The following is a 22,274-nucleotide window of genomic DNA, read 5'->3' as shown; positions in this document are numbered from 1 at the left end:
AGACATATGCTCGCCAAAACGAAAGATAACGCATTCTTCTAAACTTCTTTCATGCAGATTTTTGAGCAGTTCGAAACCTTCAAATTCCGCTAGAGGTTGCACAATATCTGCTACTGCTCTGTTCTGCATTAAGGACACAGCATAAAGGAAGTATGGGACAATGAGAAGTACGCTGTCTCGGGTGTAAGGCAATAAATTCGCCATTTCGTCCATAGTGCGCTTTGTTGTCTCTTGCCCGATCAGATAGGCGTATTTCTTCAGCCCATATCAACGAAAGTTTCGCAAGACCACAGACGATTACTGGATAGCAAATATAGGAGCCATTACACATTCCGAAGTAACATATTTATAAAGCTAGATCTTCGTCCTACAACCCTCAAGCTACCACACTCCTCGTCCGCCATACCTTAGCCTACTACAAACCCTATGCGCTTGAACATCCATACGGTTGAGTGTTCAAGTAACCGAAGGACAGAACAGCTTACAACAAGAGTTGTTCGACCGGGAACAAAGTACCATTTTCGATGGCACCAGCATGATGGCGAGCCACCAATCCATAAGCAAATTGATATCTGAAGCTGTCAGTAAATGCCACCATTAAACCAATCACAGAACCTACTTGTCAAGGAAAGGAAGCAGCTGGTCCAGACCAGGAGTGTTTCTCCAATCGCGCATCAAGTCACAAACAATCCCGAATAAGCCCATAAGAGTAACACCCGCCTTCTCCATCCTTCGATTAGCCTCGTCAGCAAGTCTCTCATTGAAAGTGCCGCTAGCATCGGTATTTGCAAAAACCTCGTACCCCTCGTCAATAAGCGAGAGGGCCAAGAACGCCGTGCCTATTTCATCAGAACCAATTTGCATAAAGATGCGACAGAACATGTGATAACGTACAGACTTCAGTCACTATTCCACCAATTATGAGCTGCTTCCTTCCGGTAGCACGGACAGCAGCGCGGAAATCGGCATTGTCCCATGCATTGACCTCGCCCTGGCGGTGGACAAATGTGGCATTGGGGTGCATCTCGACAATTTCTTTTAACATAAGACCATTGGGCCCGACGTCAGAAGAAGTGGTCAGGACAGTCGGCAGATTGAAGACATTGCCGATCGCTGCGTGGCCAAGCATGTTGTTGCGAAAATCGTTAGTTCCAAAGTCACGGACTAGAGACGCAAGACCGACTTGGTGGTCAATAACAAGAAGGGCCTTGTCTTGTTAGTTTCATCTCGTATGCTGAATAATGGGATAAGTCTACTTACCGCATTATCTTTATCAAGTCTGTTCCATGCTTGCACAGGAATAGAGATGGCTAGCAGGACTGCAGCTTGGATTGCACGGGAGATGAACATCTTGGAAGTTATGAACAGTTGCGATTGCCTTTGAAGCTGTGAAAATGTTTCTTGATAATTCTTGGATAAAGGGGAATATACTGATCTTTATACTTTCCACCCGATGCCTCACGTCGTTATCTTCGCCCATAAATTGGTATGTAATACCTACAGAGACTTTAGTCACTTCTTGCTAAGACTGAAAAGTGCACTTCGAGGCTGCTTACTCTCGGCTATGCCGTGAAGCTGTACTCTCAGAACATATTCTTGGCGTGCAGAAGCGAGTGCATTTCGATGCAAACTATCACGGACTCGGGATAGTGATGGCAAATCTGCGGTTCGTACCAATCATTTGGGATACACCAACTGACAAGTCTCAATCTCTTTGGAGCGGCCTGCATTGAACAAGTTCTAACAGGTTTGCACAATCAACATTTATTGGGAAGTAAGGGATTATTGATGAGGAATCCATTCGAGGAAGCATGAATATACAGGTGCCCTCGGTGTTCCTTAAGACATTTTCCTAGATGGAGGATCATACACAGCAATGAAAAGCATGGGAATAATATGCAGAGCCTTTTGAGTACCTCCCCACTGTGACCTTGATGCCACCGTGAGGTCCCTCAAACCCTTGAGGCTTTGGGGTCAGCGCCCGACTTGATGTCGTAGCTCCGACTCCCTGATAATTCCGCCCCCAATTTCACAAGATACAGGCTCCAACAGATTACATATATATTAGACAAATATTGATAAGCGTTGTTCCATCATAAGCTTGGCATGCCTCGCGGACGCTGACTCCTGCAGGGTTCATCGCTAGCGTAATGGAAAATCTGACAAAGCACGGACTAACGGATCCGTCAGCCTGCAGAACAGCCCGAATCCTGGACACTCCAAGCCAATGATGCCACTCATTCGCACTCTCGTTTTGTTATTCTCGGCTAAATGGCCTAGTAGTCAACCCAAACTTCTCAATCTGTGTAATGCTGATTCGAACTAATATTGGGGATTGCCTACAATGCCAAGAAGACTAACCAGCTCACCGCTTCGTGCCAAGAAATTGATGAGAACTACTAACCCTCATTCTCTTCGTCTTTTCGGATTATTAAGAATTGATGGTGCCGGTTGGTTTGACTCGCTGTTGTGGATACTCTTTTGCTTACTTATTAATCTCCCAGGGTGGCGAACTGTAGTGAGAAACTTTGGCGTGGCTCCATAGTACCGGTGTCGAAACTTAGCCGGCGGTCAAAATAGATTTCTCTTCCAATGCCAAGACTACGAATGAAGAGGTGCTAAGGTATCTTTGGTGGTGCGCCGGCTAGATGAGTGGCTGTGATTGAGAGTCATTGACTCAACGGTGCTTCAAAGAGGCAAAGGCCAGGAAACAAGAGACCGAAGAATATACAAATTCATATGCATTTTGAGTAGGTGACAACTTAAACTCTGTAAGCAAAGAAATAGAACATCAAAACGTAGCCAAGTCCAACGAGTCCAGCGAACACACTGTATGCAACAACTGCGCCAATAGGAGCAAGCGGAGTACCGATTCCTGTAAGATGAAACCCAAGCCCACCATTAATGATACCCAGAGTCACGATGACACGGCCGAACCATTGATGCAAGCGACCAAGCGGTCCTCTTTTTCCATATTTCCTAAAATACTGGTGTTGAAGGAGCCCCATGGCCGGCTGAAAAGCAATAAGGGACGAAACGGCCACAATGCCTATGATTGGATGGTATGTCCCCACCAATTGTAGCTCTATTGCCATTGAGATTCCCAGGCCAAGACCGGCGATCGCAAGAGCGAGCGTGGAAAGCTGCAAGAAGGCATGGACCCATACTATTGAATGGGATGGAAAAGCATGAAGGACTAGTGCAAATGAAGGGAACATAACAACAAAAGCGGTGATCATAATAACGGCATGGGCGATTCTTTTCTTTTGAATGGAAGGAGAGTTGTCGGACGATACTACCTGCCCCGAGCTATTTGTTGTACTTGATGGGCCCAGAAAAGGGTTCTCAGATGTACCACCAATCGCTTTTTGAAGGTTTAAAGCTGCAACCCCCGAAACATCATGTATGATGATGGGTGCCGATAGGCTGTTGGTCTGAAGCGGATTCCCATATTTGAAGGCCCAAACCCATGGACTAGACAAGGCTGTCGTATCTTCATGCCCACCTGACCATGTAATGCAACTTTCGCAGCGAATGTTTGCAGTGATAATCCCATTACTTATCCCACTGCCATCCAAGACAGAGAGGCGAGCTTGGGAATTATATAGCGGCTCGACGTGTTCCACACCTGCCCGGGGAGACACGGTAACATTATTGCCATCGGCAGATGCATAGACAATAAATATATTTGCTCCTTGCATTCGCGAACCTTGGCCCCATGCAAGCCACTGAAGGCTGCGGGTGGATCTCAATTGGAAGTAGATAGGGCCCGAGCCAGAGGAAGCGGTTCTTTCAGGTACATTAACAGCGTATGTTATACCATCCTGGCCCGGAGGTGTAAAGGTTTGCAGTTGTGCGACGGTAAGAGCAATCGATGAAAGCCACCACCAAAGGGATAGATGATACATGCGTGCCCGGGTGGGGATTGTGATAAAATGCCCAACACTTAAGTGGAAAAAAGATTACTTGGTACCATCCTTTGATTTAGACAGAACTTGCTTTATTATGTATGCTGACTATCCCTTTAAATATGTCTATTATGCTTGTTTGTGAGCATTTTCTTCTACCATCTTGACAAAAGCCTCGATGACCATTGTGATGCCTTTAAAGTTCACTTGGGTCATCATAAAGTAAAACCAGACAAGTGATTGTACCTCGGGATGACTTAGAAATATCCGGTCTCTTGCCACTCGTACAAAGATCTCTGCTGTGGTGGCTATGTAAAATCTGCATAGCCACCACTATGTGCTTAAGCCACTTTAGAGGTAAGTTCAAAATAAACACTATTATTGACAGCATACCAATACCTAACTTAGTGGGAATGACGGCCTAAGTATTTAGTCGACCTAATTACACTTATGAATACAAAGAAGAGCTGACTGAACTGGTTACTATTCGAAAAAAGATATGTGCTATATCTTTTAATTATTGATCATTGAAGGTGCCGGCTAGCGGCAATGATGTAATCGAGGGTGCTCGTGGCGCAGAGAAGTGTTACCGTGGTTGGTGTATATATACGAGCTACACGAAGTTACGAGCTGTGCAAAGAAAACGGGAAGACCACGGTCAAATCATGGTTCAATTTACTTATATATGGAGTGAAGGTTAGTGGATATGAATAATTGGAACTGAATAATCTACGTGGGTAGTCATCATACTGGTAGTAGGGTTCTAGACTCTCCATTCCATCTAGAAGTATGGATGAGACCAGGACCACCAATTTTACCCCTGTGGTCTCCATCTAAGCCCCAATGGAAATCTACGGCTCAAGCTATAAATGCATTGTCATATGATGTTTCGTTATCACATGGTCATTCTAAGCCTTCCAGGGGTCTCATTTGTCAATGACGGCGGATGATAAGTGGTTTGGGGTTTGTTTATGGCAATGTCTATATCTAAGTGACAAATTTCTTCTTCTCTATATATCTCAAGTATTCACCACGGTCAAATCATTTTCAACTACCATTGGTCCAATATAATTTCGAAATTCCAAATGTCCGTTATACAACAATTGATCCTTGCCCTATTCTTGGTGTCGGGGATCAAGGCCCAGTATGGCGGAGGGGACAACAGTATGACTACAAAATCATTGTCAAGTACCAAGTCGACCTTATCATCATCGACCCAGGCAACCGCAAACCCCGTCCAATCTATCAATGTAGGTGAAGATGGCTTCACATTCTCTCCGGATACACTCACGGTGTCGCCAGGGGACAAGGTCGAATTCCACTTCTTTCCGGGAGACCATTCAGTTACCCAGTCTTCCTTTACAAAGCCGTGTCATCCCTTGAGCGATAGAAGTATTTTCAGTGGGTTTGTATCAACCACAAATAGCGACGCGGTAATATCCCCAAAGTTTCACGATTGGGAGACTTTATCTAACTATACTGTTTGAAAATCCAGAAAGAAGTGTTCACTCTCATCGTCAACGACACTCATCCTATATGGTTATACTGCGCCCAAATTGGACATTGCCAGGCTGGCATGGTTGCGGTAATCAATCCGCCGTAAGTCCTGGAATACTATCAAATTTATACAGCGAACGGTGCTAAAGCTTCGTCGCCTTCTTAGTATGAGTGGTCAAGATACTCTGGCGGCTTTCAAAGCAGCAGCAGCAGAAATGAGCAGTAGCTCCGAACCATCCTCCATTCAAGGAGGTGCCCTGGGGGTGCCGAGCAAAATATCGACATCAACAAGCAATGGCTCCACAGCCACCTCGACTGCAGGCGGGACATCCCGAAGCAGCTCCAATGTTAGCATTTCTACCACCAGTTCAACTTCAAGTAACACAAGCGGTAGCTCAAGTGTAAGTAGCATATCTTCAAACACCCCCAATCCAAGCATCACGTCTGCGGGTAGTGCAAGTTCTAGTGGAGCAAATAATCTGCAGCCTTGGAATGTTGCGAGTATTATTTTTATACTATCGAATACAGTCGCTATCTTCCTTTGTTAACTTTACGCTCGGCAATCAATATTGTGATATATCCCTGGTATTGTGAGAATCAAACAGTGAATCATCCAATCCTGCATTCCTGTGCGTCGTCCGCGATTAATTAATTGCTATTTTCCTACAAGCAAAGTTCTGACTAGTATATCGTCTTTTGAAACTAATCAATGTAGTTTATGCAAAGGATTGCATGTCACAAGGAGATTTAGACCATGCTTAACTTGCTTTCAATTGCCAATCTGGCAGCTCGTATTTACAGTGTACATTTCTGGTTGGGTGGGGATGGCTTTCGGCATTCAGACGTTTCATGAGTGGTCAATGGTGTTTATCTCGTATTCATAATTTGCTTCCTGATTACATGTAACACCAGAAACTCCATGACCGAATTTCCATCGGGCATTGAATTTCTAAGTTGTGCTGGTACGGCATTTAGGTTTTACAATGCGGTCGGACCGAGCTCATTTATACCATTTGTCTCTCTTCCCCGAGATGTCACTCTGACGTCAAGCAGTTAGTTTGTACAATAAGTAGAGCCATCTAGCCTCTTCGTTTGTCGATAATCGTAAGTCGCTAGATATCTCGCCTCTCCCTAAGACAAAGTACTATCCTAACATGAAGAAAACCATATTGGTTATTGGTGGAACAGGTGCCCAGGGTGTACCGGTCGTGAAAGGTGTGTGAACATGCAATCCCACAATAGCTACTAACTTTTTCGCAAGCCCTGGCCACTAACTCGAAGTACGACATCCGCGTTCTCACGAGGAACGCGTCTTCAAAAGATGCTCAGCAGCTAGGAAGCCTCCCGGGTGTATCTATGTTTGAAGGAAACACCTATGACGAGAATACCCTTCGCCAAGCATTCAAAAATATAAATTGTGTCTTCGTCAATACTAATGGCTTTGCTATTGGTGAAAAGTCAGAAATATATTGGGGCATCAGGCTCTACGAACTTTCTCAGGAATACAAACTCGAGCATTTCGTCTATGCTGGCCTAGAGTATGGTACTAAGCTTGGCAATTTCAATCCCAAGTACAGATGCGGTCATTTGGATGGCAAGGGCAAGGTCGTGCAGTTTATCTCCGCGCAGCCGACGTCCCCTATGGCATGGTCTGTGTTGACATCGTGTATGTATATGGAGGCTTTGTCGGAATTCCTGCGCCCGTTTCCTGATCCTGAAAACCCGGGTACGATGATTTTTACGGCACCCCTTGGGGGAGGGAAGTGTCCTCTTATCTATCTTGAGGACTATGGAGCGTACGCGAGATGGATGTTTGACAGGCCTGCTCAAAGCAATGGGCTCGAGTTACACGTTGCGACCGAAGATATCAGCTGGAAGGATCTCGCATACGCATTTACAGAAGTCACTGGTCAAAAGGCAGAATACAAAGACGTCACCTTGGATGAGTATTTCAAGCTTGGGATCCTGGATCCGACTGTCAAAGTTGGCCATTCAACAGATCCCACGGATTCGACGTTGCTCACTTACAGAGAGAACTTCACAGGGTTCTGGAATACGTGGAAGGACGATCTGACTAAGAGGGATTATCAACTTTTGGATACGATTCTGCCGATGAGAGTGAAGTCCGTGAAAGAGTGGATGAGAAGGACATGCTATAACGGAAAGCCCAGGTCTCTGCTGAAAGACTACAGGGACAGAGCTGCGAAGTAGTAGTCAGGATCGACTGGCTTCATACCTGTGTTCGCACATTCGAGTATGATTGATGATTGACCTAGGCTTGGTCGAATTGTAATTTATAAACGTCTGCAAAAGTTCGTTCATGCTAATTAAATTACCTACTTAAGACAACATTTGAGGGTGTTTAGCGTCTTCAGGTCTCCACTAACTTATTTTGTGCAAGAATCAGTGGTTTTGGGGAGATCCTGTTTGCTATGGCACTCATCTGGCCCGCGGAGAAACGCGAAAACTATATAAATTTCTTTCATTTTCCAAAACAAGGCCATTGACGAAACTTTTTCTTTTTCTTCTCGTTTTTCTTTTCAGCCAGCTTTTGACATGTTCAGCTCGAGGGGACCAAAGGTGTGAGTAATATAGCATCGAAACATCATGGCAGACGTGAACAAGATTGTGGGTTGAAAAGAAAATACAACGAGCATTGATGAATATACGGTCGTGAAGATAATTCATTGTCGTCCACCAAATGCTGAAAGGTTGCTAGTCATCTAACAGTAGGCACTTCAGGTTTATGGTAGACGTAGCTTGTATGCCTCATAATTTAGGCTATAAATGTACATGCGCACCCTATTATCCTCTCGTTGCTCCTGGCGCTTGCCCTTCCTGTCTACACTGGGTTACAGGTGATATCATCTCCAATGATTTTGTGCGAAGCAGCAATAATGACATTTATTAACGGCTCTAGCAGATATCCTAGATCAAGTCATACATTGGCTAGTTCTGCTTGATTGTAGTACCATCTCCTGCTAGGCTATCACAGAAATAAAGTGAGAGTCGCCACCTCAGGTCGTCTCGATCCAAACTTTTATGACAGGAATCACATTAGCTTTTGCCGTTCTCTATTAGGCTGAGTGGCATAACAAGGGTGCCATTGGCGGCCTGACTGTCGATCACTCCCGCGTACGCTTGATATGATTGAATCACCTGCCCATTCGATTGATCTTCCATCAAACTAATGCGATCAATTGTGGTCAGATATTCAAGCTCCAGGTTGTATCATTTTCAACTGAACAGAAGTAGGGCTTGCTGGGATCCCCGCGGTCGGTAGTGAGACCGCTAAAAAGAAAGCGTGATTTCCATTACCTGATGTCCATATTAGGCTGCTTCTGACATTAATGCGTACTTTGACCAGTCCTCCGGTACCTGTCCTGCTTCAGTTCAAATCCCGAAAAAGTCTCATGATGCCCAGAGACAATATGAATAAATTGGGTTGCTGATTCTACTGTGTCCAAATGCCCAGTAAAGCATCCGATGCGCGATTTCTGGTATACATTAGCCGGGCTGGATAAATTTAATGTAGAATTTATAACCAAAATCTGCAATCGATGTCACGTAGCTATAGTGAATTGTTACTGTAAAATTGCAGCTGTAGAAGCGAGCAGGGAAATACATATTCTAGGATCGGCGTTCTTAGCTTCGATATATATAAAAGATCCGCAACCTTGGAAGATAAAGATTACCCGATGGTTGGCGATCACGGAGAATGGTCACCTGACCAAATACACCTTCAACACCAAGGAAACCTTGAAAGCCACTCTTTCCTTGGCCTGCCTTACCTAGTGCTTTTCGTAAAGTAATAGTTCTTCAGTCCAACTGTCTCCAGTGACTTGAACTTATCTTTTGACCTCTTTCCCTCGGCTCCGTATCAGATAGCACTTTCCTGTAAATTGAGCAGCTGCGCTTGCTCGTAAAAGGCTGATATCACAGTGGATAGAATTCAATTCGCATACTTCAAATAAAAATACCTTCAAAGAATAAGACTTGTCCCTATGTCTACCTTCTTCCTATTGACAACTTTAGCTTTGCGCGGCAATCTGAGGGGGCGATAGGTAAGTCGACTCATGATAACGATTCGGATTCCCATTGGACACAGTCCGCGCAGTATTGGCATCTGGTTTGTCGCAATCCCGTTGATAGCGGTGATAGCACGTTCTGCGATGATCAGTAGCAGCATTCTTATTCAAATTGGTGTACCTTGTGCTACTTTATCTCTTTCGGCAAACAAACCTTTTGGACAAGGGAAGTAAGAGTGTGCTATACAGTATAGCTCAGGCAGTCTTGCCGTGCGGGGAACTTTCCGACTCTGCGGGGACAGATAAACATCCCCGGATTTTCGTTCCCTCAATCAATGTTTCTTCATGTCGCATCCGATCCCCTCATTACAACGCATATTTTTCGGCTTCGAGAGCATGCAATCTCCCTTAACCGCCCGAGAAAGGCCACTCTACCAGCCATTTCAGTGCGTCATCTGCCAAAGGCGCTTTACACGACATGAAAACCTCAAACGCCATGCAACGCTTCATTCACGATTCCCAGGCGAGGCCTCTCTCCCTTGTCCATTTTGCCAGGTGAAATTTTCGCGATCTGATCTTCGTCATCGCCATATAAGAAGGAAACACCCAGAAAAAGAGCCGAAGTCGCCCACAAAAAGACCGCGGTGTAACGAACCTCGACAGCATGAGGAGGGGGAGAGTCATCAGGACGAAGTCTCGGGTTCGCTACCACCTCTGAACCCTCAGCTCGGCCTCCAAGCGCAGGAGCCCACCGGAGATGGAGGATTTAGCCCCGAGGAGAGGAGATGGGAGGTAGTCGTTTTGGATACCGATTTTCACACCAGCAATGACCGTCACACGTCAGAGAAGGAAGTTGTAAAAATACGATCGGCAATATCAGGGAACTATAGTCCCCATGACGATGATAATGACGATGATGGTGATGATGATGTGGAGTCAGCACGGGACTGCTCATACTCTATCAACCCAATCGTGGCGCATTCTACGAATTCAGACCATAACTTGCTCGCGACGTCTTGCTTTCCAGACCGCGGATCACTACTAGACTGCCACTTACAGTCTGATCTGTTCAACATGGATCTCCCTAGCCTTGATATTCATCAAACTGTCTCGAGGAGAATATCCACCCACAGCTTCACTCATCCCCAGAGTCAGTGGTATCCATCAATGCAACAAATCTTGCGAGGATGCTGTCTGTTTTTCACGCATGTCTCACCATTCTTACCATTCATCCATAAGGCTACATTTGATCCTTGTCGAGCACGCTCTAGCTTGGTACTTGGAGTTCTTTCCCTTGGATTTCAGTATGGTGAAGATCCGGACCTCGGAAACGAATCAGGTACAGGCACACAGTTGTCAAGAATGTGCTTTTATCAAGCGCAGGCTCTTTTTTTCCAGACCATCAAAATCCAAGCGATTCTTCTGAAAATATCATTATCGTCCAGTCATACCTGTTGCTTCAAGTTTGCTCGATGATGTATCTTTGTGGGAAGGACTCGGTGTACGGACTCAAGGTTCATTCTGCCATGATCGCCCTGGCACGAAAATTGGGTCTTATGCAGCCCATGCCAACGGAACCAACTACTGCCCATGATCTTGAATCCTTGTGGCACGGATTTATCAAAGCGGAGTCACACAAACGAACATCATTTGCCGTGCATCAGATCGATGCGCTATGGTATCAGTTCTTATCTATTCCCCGATCAATATCTCATTTAGAAGTTAAGCATGACCTACCCTGTCCCGTGGACCAGTGGCTCGCATCCTCTGCTGCGGAATGGGCGCATTGCCAGCTTGTTACCGGTCATATCAGTCCATCATTGCAGTACGCAGACGCCGTTCGTCGGTTTTTATCGCCCGATGGGGATTTAGAAACCATCCCATGTTTCGATCCCTATGGAGCCGTCAACATTGCACAATTTCTGATGTCCAGTGCTCGCGAAATATCAGGCTGGTCTACTATGACTGGCATGCTGAGCATTGAAAGATTTGGGGCCTTACGATCATCACTCGTCGCACTTGGTCCATTTAGCAGAGCACAGCCGGAGGGTCAACACATCAGACATGTCGCATTGTGTGAGGCCACTTGGGAAACCGCAATGATTGAGCTGCAAATGTGGTCTCCGTCTCACACAGGAGGTATCGTGGAGGAAAGTATAGATGCGGTCTTGAACCACTCCACTTACCTGGCTCCCTCCTGTGATTTGTTGTGTGAAGGTGAGAATGCTGCAATGATCCAACCGCACGTTGACTGGTTCCTCCGCTATTTAAATTCAAGTGATCTCCCAGATTCAGAAGCTCCATGGGTCATTCTCTACGCATATAAGGCATTTCTGGTCGCTTTGCAGCTATTAAGAGGGGGCCAACCCGGTGCAATGAGGGCTATATGCATTGAGGATGGCGATATAGAGAGTGCTTTAACATGGGCGAAAGTAGCTTTTCGACAAAGAGAACGTTGGGAAATTGGCAAGCTCATCTTAGCTTGTCTGGGTGAGCTTGATAAGTGAACGCATGTCAATGCCGCGCTTCTACACATTCTCATGTGGAAATGCCCCTCTATGTATAAAAATAGCTCTCCTTCCCTTTTCTCTACATCACTTCATTTTCAAATTTCAAGTTACTCAAATCTATCTTTACCTGTCTACTCCGTATCTTAGCGCAACCGCATGACCTATAAAACCTACTATTCTGAACACGATTTCAGGAGTGGACCACATTAAGTTGAACTATGTAAAAGCATTGATTGATATCCTCCTGGGACTTGAAAATAAAATTCATCTCGAAGAATCATCTTCACATCCGTTACAATAATCTTAGTACATCTCGTAGCGCCAATTCAATTGCACCATCTCCTCAGTCACACCCCCCTTGATCGCTTTGCTAACCTTGTCTCGATCGCCTGAGTCAAGCCGCTTGTTTTCACGCAATACCAGCCATCGATATGTGGTGATAGTAATCGCAAATAGAATGGCACTTCCCATCAATGTCCCAAATGCAGCGTAGAAATGCGGGCCTGCGTAATAGAGGTATGAGGCCCAAATGTTTGAAGTTCCTCCAATCGCATTGACTAAAGCCGATGCCGCTGCGCGCTTGGAAACGGGCCGTGCAAGGTGGAGGTTGATCGTCTTGTAGAGAAGAAGTTGCGGCCCAACCGATGCAAACGGCAGTATCATCATGGAAAAGTATCGTGCTCCAACGTTAACGGTGGTCATGGGAATGATGTACATCGCAATTGAAATGGCAATGCACATTAGTATCAGAGGATAGACTTTGTTTTTGCGGTCAGAATAGAACATAATGGCGTAATATACCATTCCAGCAAGTATGTAAGGCGGAGCAGTGAGTAGCAAACTGATGGTGTCAGAAAAGCCGAGAGAGGCGATGAGCGTTGGGAAATAGTTTGCAATTGAGCCTTGCGTTTGAGACAGCATATTGCAAAATATGAGCAAAAGTAGCTTCGGATCCGTCAAGGCCTGAGCAAATCCTCGAAGGGCACTTTCGTTGTTGGTCCCTTCTGCTGCGCCTGCTTCGGACTCAATGCGCCACACGGCGAGGTCACGTTCTGTTTGGGAGAGGATGCGACTGTTGTGTGGAAACTCGGGCATAACGCAGGCGCAAATTACGCCGACGCCAACCGTAGCGCTGCCTTCGATTATAAAAAGCCATTGCCAGCCTGCAATGTTGCGAGCTCCATCAAGCTGCATGACCGCAGCTGCGAAAAGTCCTCCAAAGGCGTTGCCGACCTGCTGAGCAATGTAGAGACCGGCAATGCGCTTTCCGAGTTCCATCTTTGTGTACCATGCAGAGAGGTAGTAGATGGCACCGGGAAAGAACACAGCTTCGGCGGCTCCGAGAATTGCTCTCACGGCAAGGAGCTGCCCATAACTCTTGACGGCAGCCGTCGAAGCCGAGATACAGCCCCAGATCGCCACGGCCAAACAAATATACATGCCTGGTCTGGATACTTTGGTAATGATGAGGTTGCTTGGAATTTGGAAAGGCAAGTATCCCACGAACAGTATTGACACTGCCGTAGCAAACTGTTCGGTGGTCATGTTCAAGTCCTCCATGATGCCTTGCAGTTTAGCTGCAGCCAAATTTTGACGGTCGACATAGTTCAAAATATACAAGATACCAATAGTTGGCAGGACAATGAGGTCGACTTTGCGGACGAGTTTGGAATTCAAATGCTTGATTTCCTGGTCACTCAAATCCCGAAGTGTTTCTGGCAGTCGTTGGTAGGCTGTGCTGATATCTATCTGTCCTTCGGCAGACGAAACGACATCATCATCTTTATGGACTGATCCTAGAGGCTTCTTGCTTTCCATAGTACCAGCTGTGATGATTTGGCCCAGAAAAATATAACAATGAATGGCTTCAATTGACAGTGACCGTAAAGTCTAGCTGTGTCAAAAAACTTGTCTCGTATTGCTGTCGGGGAGAGTGCCAATCCTGGCGAAACCCTTTTTTAAAGGGTCATTAGAGCCTGTCAATGGGAACGTTATCTTGTGCGGCATGTCCAGGCCTGCGATAGACGGTTCTCGATTGAGCAAAGTGTCAGGATTCGGTGCGAATAATCGCGACTCATTGATTGGTCGACGGAGTGCGGGGACTCGAAATTGGTATGTCGATAAGGGGGAGGAGCGCAAGCTTAACTGCCTCAAAGGTTATTCTCGGCACCACACTCTGGAACTAATCTGGGGTATATGAGGGCCCGTGAACAAGGGCTTATCATGATAGACCAAATTCAAAGCAGAGTTCCGAACTCCGAATACGCTGGGGGGAGGAGCTCCTCCCGGTGGGGGCGACTGTCCACGCTAATCTAAATTGTCCCCCACCATGAAATCCGTCAACCGGATGCAATGATCGTCAAGGAGCAGAGACTGCAATGGGGAGAGAATGGTTCAGATATTTCCATAATACTTAACCCCAGGGCATCACGGCTCCAAGGAATATCTCTCAAGCATTTCAACGCGCGTCATAACAAACTTCAACACAAATCTCAATTCCTCGTTGCCCACGATGAGCTATCCTACTCCTCTTACAACTAAAGTCAGCAACCCTCGTTTGAGGCTGCTTAACAAGCTGAAGGGTGGAGAATTTCCATTGATGACATTCATGGCTATTCCCTCCGTACGCATGGCCCAAATTGTTGCCCTGACGGGGGTGGATGGCATCATCATCGACTGCGAACACGGCCACATAGGAGACGACGCAATGCATAATTCTGTTGCCGCTATATCATCCCTCGGGGTATCCCCCATTATTCGGATTCGTGGCCCCGCGCATGATATTATCAAACGAGCCTTGGACACTGGCGCACACGGAATCATGGTCCCACAGATCAATAATGCCGCAGAGGCAGAGCAAATTGTCGCTTCTTCCAAATTCCCGCCTCAGGGTGTACGTGGCCAGGGATCAGCCTTCCCTGCCATCGGGCATGGCCTAACGACCCCGGAATACATGAAGACCGCAAACGAAACCATTGTCACAATGATTCAAATTGAGACACGCGCAGGGGTTGAGAACGTGGAAGCCATTTGTGCCGTTCCTGGGGTGGATCTTGTCTTCATCGGGCCCAATGACCTCGCACAGTCCCTTCTTGGATATGTTCCCGCCAGAGGGGATGAGCCAGAGTTTGTTGCTGCGATCGATAAGGTGGTCGCGGCTGCACAAAAATCTGGCAAATGGGCCGGACGTATGGTGAATAATGGAGCAATGGCAAAAGAGGCCAGAGCGAGATACGATATAGTTGCCATAACCGGTGACACAAAAGCGATTCAGAATTGGTATATGTCAGAGTTTGACGTCGCTCGGTCTTGAGATAAATAGATATTAGCAGAAGAATGAAATTGAAAAGATTATTTGAGTTCAAGCGATGGCCTAGGTATTGTGTTTTGTAGGAATAGCATGGGGTTTTATTCGCTCTATCGTATCTTATGTCGTCGTACCTCGCGCCCGCTTTTGTTCTTGTTTGGCACATTCTAGATATATATCAACACCCTATAGAAGACAGCAAGGTAAGACTGCATATACTCTGCTGAATTCTTTGATTATAGGTTTATTGTAAAGGCAGAATGCCTGTTAGGTGGTTGGGTACCATTCTATTATAAATAACACGGCATTTACCGACAACTAGGCTTACTGACGATATAGTATTATAGTTCCTCGGTTTTCAAGTGCCATACTCTCTTATTTGTTCTATTTTCTTTGTACTGCATAAATTTCTCAAACTTGTGCAATGCATTCAATTTCAATGACAGTGTCCTTCCCCGGTGCAAGAGCCTGGAGACATGATCGAGATGGCATCGGCTGCGGTAGAAAATCAATGTAAACCTCATTCATCGCCGAAAAGTCCTTCATATCGGCCAAATACACATTGTATTTCACCACTTGTTCAAGTGATGACCCAGCAAGCTCCAAGACCTCTTTCAGGTTTTGCAACGCGATTCTCTGCCCGTTTAACGATATTAATATCATTCTTGCCTGATGGGCAAAGTAAGTTAAACTCACAGTTGCTTGTTTGATTTCACCTGTTGCTGTTTGACCCGCACAGAATACAAGACCAGGGACCTTAACAGCAGGGCCTACATTTGTCAGAACCAGATTGCTGCTGAATAGACCTAGCAATGGGTGGCTTGAGCACTCACAGTTATGTGGCTTAGGGGGGAACTTCTCGCTCGAAATAAGTTGGCGCGACATCTTTCTATTACCGAAGCTGATTGGGTGAAATAGTTGATGTTAAAAAAATATTGAGAATATTCGCGTTCTCAGGTTGCCCTCTTACCATTGAACGCACTTTATGCTTTCTGTGCTCTTTGCATGAACTCTAAGGCTCCCGTTATCCGACCGGAGGAGCCCCAATCTGGTACATTGGCTTATCTGATTTTGGAGGAGCTCCTCCCATCATCGCTGGACCCACTTGGTGCTCAAATAAGTGGGTCCAAGCGGTTAACGCCTAAGTGATCTGGGGCCAGATCTAAGAGCAGCTCAAGGAAAACCAATTTATGAATTATCGTATGAATCCGTATCCGACCCACCCAGAGGAGCTCTTCTAAGACAAGTTCACCTAGCTCTAGTTTTAGGGCAGTTTTCCAGCCGTTGGGCAACTCTAGAGCGAAAGCACAGTATGACGAGATAGGAACAAGATAACGTGAATGGGGACTTCAAGGGCTCCACTCCTCTCTCTTGATCAAGATCGCGCCTGCAGGGCAAACAGCTGAGGTCACAAACACTTAGTCCTCCGTTTAATCCGGCAGTATGAGCTTAGTTTCGTCCCGCCTTCATTGATCACTTCAAAGATAAAAGCCACTTGCAGGACGGTGCAACCATTTGAACAATTCTTTATCTGATCCAATTCATATTACTGTATCCTTATACTCGCTGCCTGCTACAATGCCAGCCACTGCCTTTAACCCACCCGCTGCCGATCTTCCCGGCAAGCCCTTTGTCCCTGGATGGATTCCACCTCCAGTGACAAAAGAAAAAGAGAACTTCGCCGACCTTCAGTCAATTGACTTGTCATTGCTTGATTCTGAGGATCCTGCAGTCGTTGATGATCTAATTCAACGAGTCAAGGCGGCTATTCGGGATGATGGCTTTTTGTTCTTGGAGAATTATGGGGTATCTTTGGAACAGGTAAGAAGCATATTGCTGCCGAAAGAAAGATGATGAGAGACATCGGGTTCTCAGAGACTGACTCTATTCCATTTCGTTATTTGCAATAGCTTCATCGTCAATTCAGTCTTGCTCAGTACCTTTACAACAATATCAGTGACCAGGATAAGGATCGTCTTATCTTCAGTCCTGAGACCGGCGTCTGGTCGGGCTACAAACATCCTTATGGATTCAAGGTATTAATATCTTCTGGAACTTGAAAAATATCTGATTTTGCGCTGACTGCATCGTTGTATCCTTTTAGAGAGAACGCGGTCCTGCCGATGGGATCGAGCAATTCAATTGGTACAAGCCCGAATGGGATAACTTGGATCGCATTCCAACATGCTTGCATCAATTCATGGACGAGATTGAATCATTTTGCAACTACCTTACCCAGTCCGTGAACCACCGTCTTCTGACATTGTTTTCACGCGTGTTGGAGCTTCCCGATGACTACCTTTGGGAGAATGTGCAGTCTCATGGCGGCCCGACTGGAGAAGGATATTTCCGTCACGCCCTTTTCCGACCGGTTCAGAAGCAAACAGAGGAAGCATCGAAAGGACTTCGTATGCATGGTCATACAGACTTTGGGCTAACGACCTTGCTTTTCTCTGTTCCCATCTCTTGCCTGCAGATTTGGGGCCGTGACGAAAAGTGGTACTATGTGCCCTACAAGCCAGGTGCCCTTGTTGTCAATATCGGCGACACTTTAGAAATTGTCTCTGGTGGCCATTTCAAGGCCACTCGTCATCGTGTCTTTAAGCCGCCGGTAGATCAAATTCATGAGGAGCGTCTCTCTCTGGTGCTTTTCAATAGCTCGGTTGGAGATTTACGCATGACACCAGCGCAGGGTGAGTCGGGCTATTCCAATTCAATCATATCAATAAATGCTGACCATCAACCAGAATCACCGCTCATTCAACGAGAGGGTTGTATCGAAGAGCAAGGTGTTTATAAAGAGTTCAAGAAGCTTACATCGCAAGGAAGACTTGTGCCAACAAATCGACAATGGCGTGAGATTCAAATTGCCACCGCAACAGACCCAACGGATACTGTGAGAAACAAAGTTGGTGCCGATCAGGTTCTGATTGATGGCAAAATCATGCATCAACGCGAGTATATGGGTGTCAAGGTGGTTCTACCTGTGTAGACTTGGAATCACTATGCTGCTAGGATGCCAGTCCTAGCACATATCTCGATTTGTTACTCAAATTTGGACTTGTCTTGTTATTGTATCTTTTATTCTATTCTAGTGAATTGATAGCTCCTCGCCCCAACTGTTAAGCACTCAACCCCGGTCACCTGACGCTAAAGCGGCTCTCACCCATGTCTCACACTAGTGACAACCACCAAAAACTACCGAAATAAGCCACACGCCAATTAGTTGATAGTATAGTTGGTGACCACATGTGTAACCCGACTGTTATGTGTTCTAATCTCTGTGTATTTTTGATTGTCTGTTTGGTTTTGTGGAGAAAGCATAATCAAGTGGCGAGACTTTCGGTATCGGATAAACTACAGGGCCGATGACATTCGTAAAGGATAATAATGTGTGTGAGTAAAGCGCAATAATTTTTTATCCGTTTTTATTGCACATTTTAAAGCACTAGTCTTGAATTCTCGTGAGATGATTACCTATTCCAGGAATTCTGGAAACGTGCTAGACCACTTCAGGAGACTCACAGAACCTCGATTTATTTCTAGCCCGCCAATGACCCACATTATTCCGAACAACTGACCTGTGGATCACTCCGTACATAACTTCAAACGACCTCGACAATTCTCAATTCATGAAATCCACCTAAGATGGCTCTCGAGGAACTAGCTACCTTGCCCGCGGAGATTATGGAGTCCCAATTGTCCATTATTGACCTCTTGGCCGCGATGTTCCCATCACCAGGGGAGCTGGAAATCTCTGAATCAACAATGCGATGGGTCGAGACACTACGAGATTGGTGTCAAGACCCGGTCTCTATTCCTGATGTCCCTTCAGCTATGTCTCTCGTCGTTGCTCTGCCCATTTTGGATGGCGAAAAGACCATACAAGTCAATATTTCGGTCCCGCTACAATGTGAGGATCCTGAGACCATTGACCAGCCTCCACCATTGCGCTATACACTCCGCCAACCTGACTGGATGACCAAAGCCGAGGTGGCTGACCTTGCCGTCTCGATCCCGTCAGGTGATGTTCTAGAGGCATTCGAATACATCCAAGCAAAAGCCAGCTGTTTCATCGAAAACAAGCAGGTCATGAACTCCCAAGGACCAGGAATGCTGGAAAAGTTCCAAGAGCCGATTGTAAGGGTCTGGTTTTATTTTCCATCACTGTCAACCCGTAAAAAGAGAGACGATATGGTCAATATCGCGCCCGGGTATTCTTTAACTGGCTTCGTGCTAGCGGGTAAGCCAGGTGTGTTATGTCTCGAGGGTACATCGCCAGAAATCGATGCCTATATGAGCTTCATCAAGACGCATTCATGGGGTGATATTCCGAGTCATCAGAAAAAGGTAAGCGAAAGGTTCCGACAGACAGGGAATATTGAGAGAGTCTTTTCCGGCATGGAAGAAATCACGGACTCGCTTGGAGAGCGGGGGGGCAGCGCGCCAATCGGGGTGACATGCAAGCGCTTGAGGCATGGTTGGGAGCAAAAGGGCTTCAAGAAGCATTTGAAATGGTTATCTTCTGAGTTATCCATATGTGAACATGACATGTTCGGGATATTTCAGCGTGGGCCTCATTTGTTGTACGTTCAAGCCCTGGATAATCGCATCACCATCCGCTTCTTATGACCTATTAGCAATCAAACATGATATCAAATTTAATGTGCTCTAAATAGAACGGGGAAGAATTATCACAGTCAAGAAACCTCGTGAGTGGTGGAGGTGACATGAAAGCTGCTCAGAAGTTCTTTATTTGCTGCGACACTAAACACTTACACAGACTTGGCCACATTCTCCTTGAGCTATTCCACTTTTTGAGGATGTGCGGTCCTCCGCTTTGGTTCAGCCATAGAAGTCCGCTTCACAAAAACATGCTCTTTCGCCAGGCATAGTGATCTATGCGACAATGTTTCCTGTATGATTGTGTTCATGTAACGTTGATCCTCCAACCTGGTCTAATCTTCCTAGCTACATATGTTCTATATCAAGTCTCCTCTGTGGTCAATTTGAATAACTGAAAACTGATTTGGCGTTTAAGCTTTCAAATTTTGGTTACCTTGATCTGAGATCAGAAGCTAACATAGTATAAATGTCATATCTACATAGAAACGTGATTAGAATAAGGATTGGGGGAAATTTCAGCCGTGTTGCCCAAATTATATCTTCATTACCTTGGAGCGGTAACTATAGGCACTTTATTGGAAACAGATAACAATAAGATCCGTAGCAGTCAAAAAATACAGGTACGGTCTGGGATTCAGAAATGAGATTGTATGTACCAGACCTCAACCAGGACGTCTCCAAAATTCAACACCTTCTGTTTTCCAGAAAAAAAAACTCCTAATTGCCAATATGCGCAAGTGTTGATTTATAAAATTAGCCGCCCAGGATTGTCCAGGTCATCAAGCCAACCCAGCTCGAGACAAACACCACTGTCAAGATTCCGGCGCCTGCTTTGTCGCCCGTCGTGATCGCTGATTCGGTAGTCGATGTAGAGGTGTCATTCTCACCAGCGGTGGGATCGCTGGTACTATTTCCACCGGTGCTTGCCGTCACTGGAGCCGAAGTGTCGAAGGCAATCATATTTGCCACAAAAATATTCGTGGCACTGATCTCTTCTTCCATGCCTATCCATCCATCATATGCCGACTTGTACCATCTCACTCCACAGGTATTGTTATCATGGCCTGTGCATGATTTTGCGGCGGCCTGGCCAGAGGTTTGGAGGACCGGCAAGATGGTGTCATAAGTTGATGGTACCAAAAGAGCCGTGAAGGATAGCCAGGAGGATACCAGTCCCTTGAAAAGAATTTCGTTGTCGTTACATGCCTCCGTTGGCTCACATAGCTTTTCCTCCAGGATATCATCGTTGAGGAAATGTTCAAAGGTTTTGTTCAGCAAACCATCGACGGCCTCGAGCCAAACAGAGCTGCCATTTGTGTAGTTGTACATGTAAGCAGCACCCATTAAGTATGTGCCGTAATTATATGACCATTGATCATCGCCTTGGGTGGCACAATCGTTTGTTGTCTCTGTCGAATCGGCCACGTTCCAGGTGCTGTTGCTGAGGAGGGGCGAAGATACAGACCAGTCCCAGATCTTTTCGGCCCAGTTGGCATATGTGTCGGTCTCGGTGTATCGTGCAAGGCGTGCTGCTAGCTGGAACAACCCACCATTGGAGATAGAGTTTTTCATAGTGTAGCCAGACTCGTAAGTCCAGATCTGCCACCGCAGTCCACCATCACATGTAGTGGAGTCCCATCGTTTGATCTGACTATTGAAGACACCCTGTGCTAGGGAGAGCCACGAGTAGTTGTCTCCAACATCTGTAGCATCGGCGAATTTCAGCTCCGCAGCAGTCATGGCTGCCAAGCCCCAAAACATCTGATCATCATTTCCAATATAGGAACTGTAATTTGTCGGCATGTAGTCATCGTCACCAGCCTGCCACTCCAATCCAACACGAAGATTATCATTATAGGTCGTATCTCCCGTAAAGTGCCAGTATTGAAGAAGCGCCAAGAACAGCGCTGCACCCTCCCACCATTTGCTTGCGAAAGCTCCGGGGATGTGGCCGGTCTCGTTGCCCTTGTAGTAGGTCATCATAGCGTAGGCCGAGGTACTCGCGGCATCTTTGATAGATTCTAATTCAACAGCCCAAACGGTCAGCTGGCTAACTGTCATCTTGGAGGGATATAGGAAGTGAGCCATATAGCAGGCAAACGAGGAGGATTCATATTGAAGATGAATTTCTTTGACGCACGTTCATCACTGATATCCAAATCAATCGCATACACAGCATTCGACAACAGAAGTGTGACCAAGAGGCCCTTCAAAACAGGCCAGGGGCGAGGCAAATGCATCGCTGATAGTCGGAGAGCCTAAGCCACCGTCACAGTATCGTAGTGGATCTGCCAATAAGATGTGAATAGAAGTCGTACAGAATGAATGTTGCTGGTCTTTTGTAGAAGCGAATGTGGGAGGCCAGGAAACGACTATGAATCACACATCTTCCAAAGAA

General features: G+C 46.1%; 11 protein-coding genes across 11 annotated transcripts; 6 read left to right on the top strand and 5 right to left on the bottom strand.

The window, feature by feature from the left end:
• Positions 1–481: 481 nt before the first annotated feature.
• N7503_007924 (putative isochorismatase family hydrolase) lies at positions 482–1,350 on the bottom strand (the record flags this gene model as incomplete). Its single annotated transcript, XM_057067471.1, has 4 exons — positions 482–572; positions 620–839; positions 895–1,207; positions 1,261–1,350. 4 exons carry the CDS (start codon positions 1,348–1,350, stop codon positions 482–484), a joined length of 714 nt encoding a protein of 237 aa, XP_056921152.1.
• Positions 1,351–2,762: 1,412 nt separating this feature from the next.
• Positions 2,763–3,908, bottom strand: N7503_007923 (cytochrome and DOMON domain-containing protein; the record flags this gene model as incomplete). Its single annotated transcript, XM_057067470.1, has 1 exon — positions 2,763–3,908. One exon carries the CDS (start codon positions 3,906–3,908, stop codon positions 2,763–2,765), a length of 1,146 nt encoding a protein of 381 aa, XP_056921151.1.
• A 1,085-nt stretch (positions 3,909–4,993) lies between these two features.
• On the top strand, positions 4,994–6,156 carry N7503_007922 (cupredoxin domain-containing protein; the record flags this gene model as incomplete). The annotated part of the gene is made up of 4 exons (XM_057067469.1): positions 4,994–5,341; positions 5,404–5,493; positions 5,540–5,806; positions 6,121–6,156. The coding sequence occupies 4 exons, from the start codon at positions 4,994–4,996 to the stop codon at positions 6,154–6,156; spliced, it is 741 nt and encodes a 246-aa protein (XP_056921150.1).
• A 403-nt stretch (positions 6,157–6,559) lies between these two features.
• Positions 6,560–7,616, top strand: N7503_007921 (NmrA/HSCARG family protein; the record flags this gene model as incomplete). Its single annotated transcript, XM_057067468.1, has 2 exons — positions 6,560–6,620; positions 6,667–7,616. The coding sequence occupies 2 exons, from the start codon at positions 6,560–6,562 to the stop codon at positions 7,614–7,616; spliced, it is 1,011 nt and encodes a 336-aa protein (XP_056921149.1).
• A 3,292-nt stretch (positions 7,617–10,908) lies between these two features.
• On the top strand, positions 10,909–11,940 carry N7503_007920 (uncharacterized protein; the record flags this gene model as incomplete). The annotated part of the gene is made up of 1 exon (XM_057067467.1): positions 10,909–11,940. One exon carries the CDS (start codon positions 10,909–10,911, stop codon positions 11,938–11,940), a length of 1,032 nt encoding a protein of 343 aa, XP_056921148.1.
• Positions 11,941–12,246: 306 nt separating this feature from the next.
• Positions 12,247–13,761, bottom strand: N7503_007919 (uncharacterized protein; the record flags this gene model as incomplete). The annotated part of the gene is made up of 1 exon (XM_057067466.1): positions 12,247–13,761. The coding sequence occupies one exon, from the start codon at positions 13,759–13,761 to the stop codon at positions 12,247–12,249; it is 1,515 nt and encodes a 504-aa protein (XP_056921147.1).
• A 694-nt stretch (positions 13,762–14,455) lies between these two features.
• N7503_007918 (HpcH/HpaI aldolase family protein) lies at positions 14,456–15,256 on the top strand (the record flags this gene model as incomplete). The annotated part of the gene is made up of 1 exon (XM_057067465.1): positions 14,456–15,256. The coding sequence occupies one exon, from the start codon at positions 14,456–14,458 to the stop codon at positions 15,254–15,256; it is 801 nt and encodes a 266-aa protein (XP_056921146.1).
• A 405-nt stretch (positions 15,257–15,661) lies between these two features.
• N7503_007917 (RidA family protein) lies at positions 15,662–16,135 on the bottom strand (the record flags this gene model as incomplete). Its single annotated transcript, XM_057067464.1, has 3 exons — positions 15,662–15,886; positions 15,947–16,020; positions 16,084–16,135. 3 exons carry the CDS (start codon positions 16,133–16,135, stop codon positions 15,662–15,664), a joined length of 351 nt encoding a protein of 116 aa, XP_056921145.1.
• A 693-nt stretch (positions 16,136–16,828) lies between these two features.
• On the top strand, positions 16,829–18,242 carry N7503_007916 (gibberellin 3-beta hydroxylase; the record flags this gene model as incomplete). The annotated part of the gene is made up of 4 exons (XM_057067463.1): positions 16,829–17,071; positions 17,161–17,286; positions 17,355–17,943; positions 17,998–18,242. The coding sequence occupies 4 exons, from the start codon at positions 16,829–16,831 to the stop codon at positions 18,240–18,242; spliced, it is 1,203 nt and encodes a 400-aa protein (XP_056921144.1).
• A 656-nt stretch (positions 18,243–18,898) lies between these two features.
• N7503_007915 (DUF1115 domain protein) lies at positions 18,899–19,882 on the top strand (the record flags this gene model as incomplete). Its single annotated transcript, XM_057067462.1, has 1 exon — positions 18,899–19,882. One exon carries the CDS (start codon positions 18,899–18,901, stop codon positions 19,880–19,882), a length of 984 nt encoding a protein of 327 aa, XP_056921143.1.
• A 747-nt stretch (positions 19,883–20,629) lies between these two features.
• N7503_007914 (glycoside hydrolase family 76 protein) lies at positions 20,630–21,937 on the bottom strand (the record flags this gene model as incomplete). The annotated part of the gene is made up of 1 exon (XM_057067461.1): positions 20,630–21,937. One exon carries the CDS (start codon positions 21,935–21,937, stop codon positions 20,630–20,632), a length of 1,308 nt encoding a protein of 435 aa, XP_056921142.1.
• Positions 21,938–22,274: the final 337 nt, after the last annotated feature.

Source organism: Penicillium pulvis (genome assembly GCF_028828015.1).
Source record: "Penicillium pulvis strain IBT 33274 chromosome Unknown contig_5_segment0_segment0, whole genome shotgun sequence".
Lineage (NCBI taxonomy): Eukaryota > Fungi > Ascomycota > Eurotiomycetes > Eurotiales > Aspergillaceae > Penicillium > Penicillium pulvis.
Note: the sequence above shows the minus strand (reverse complement) of the source record. Positions and strands in the feature narration are given on the sequence as shown.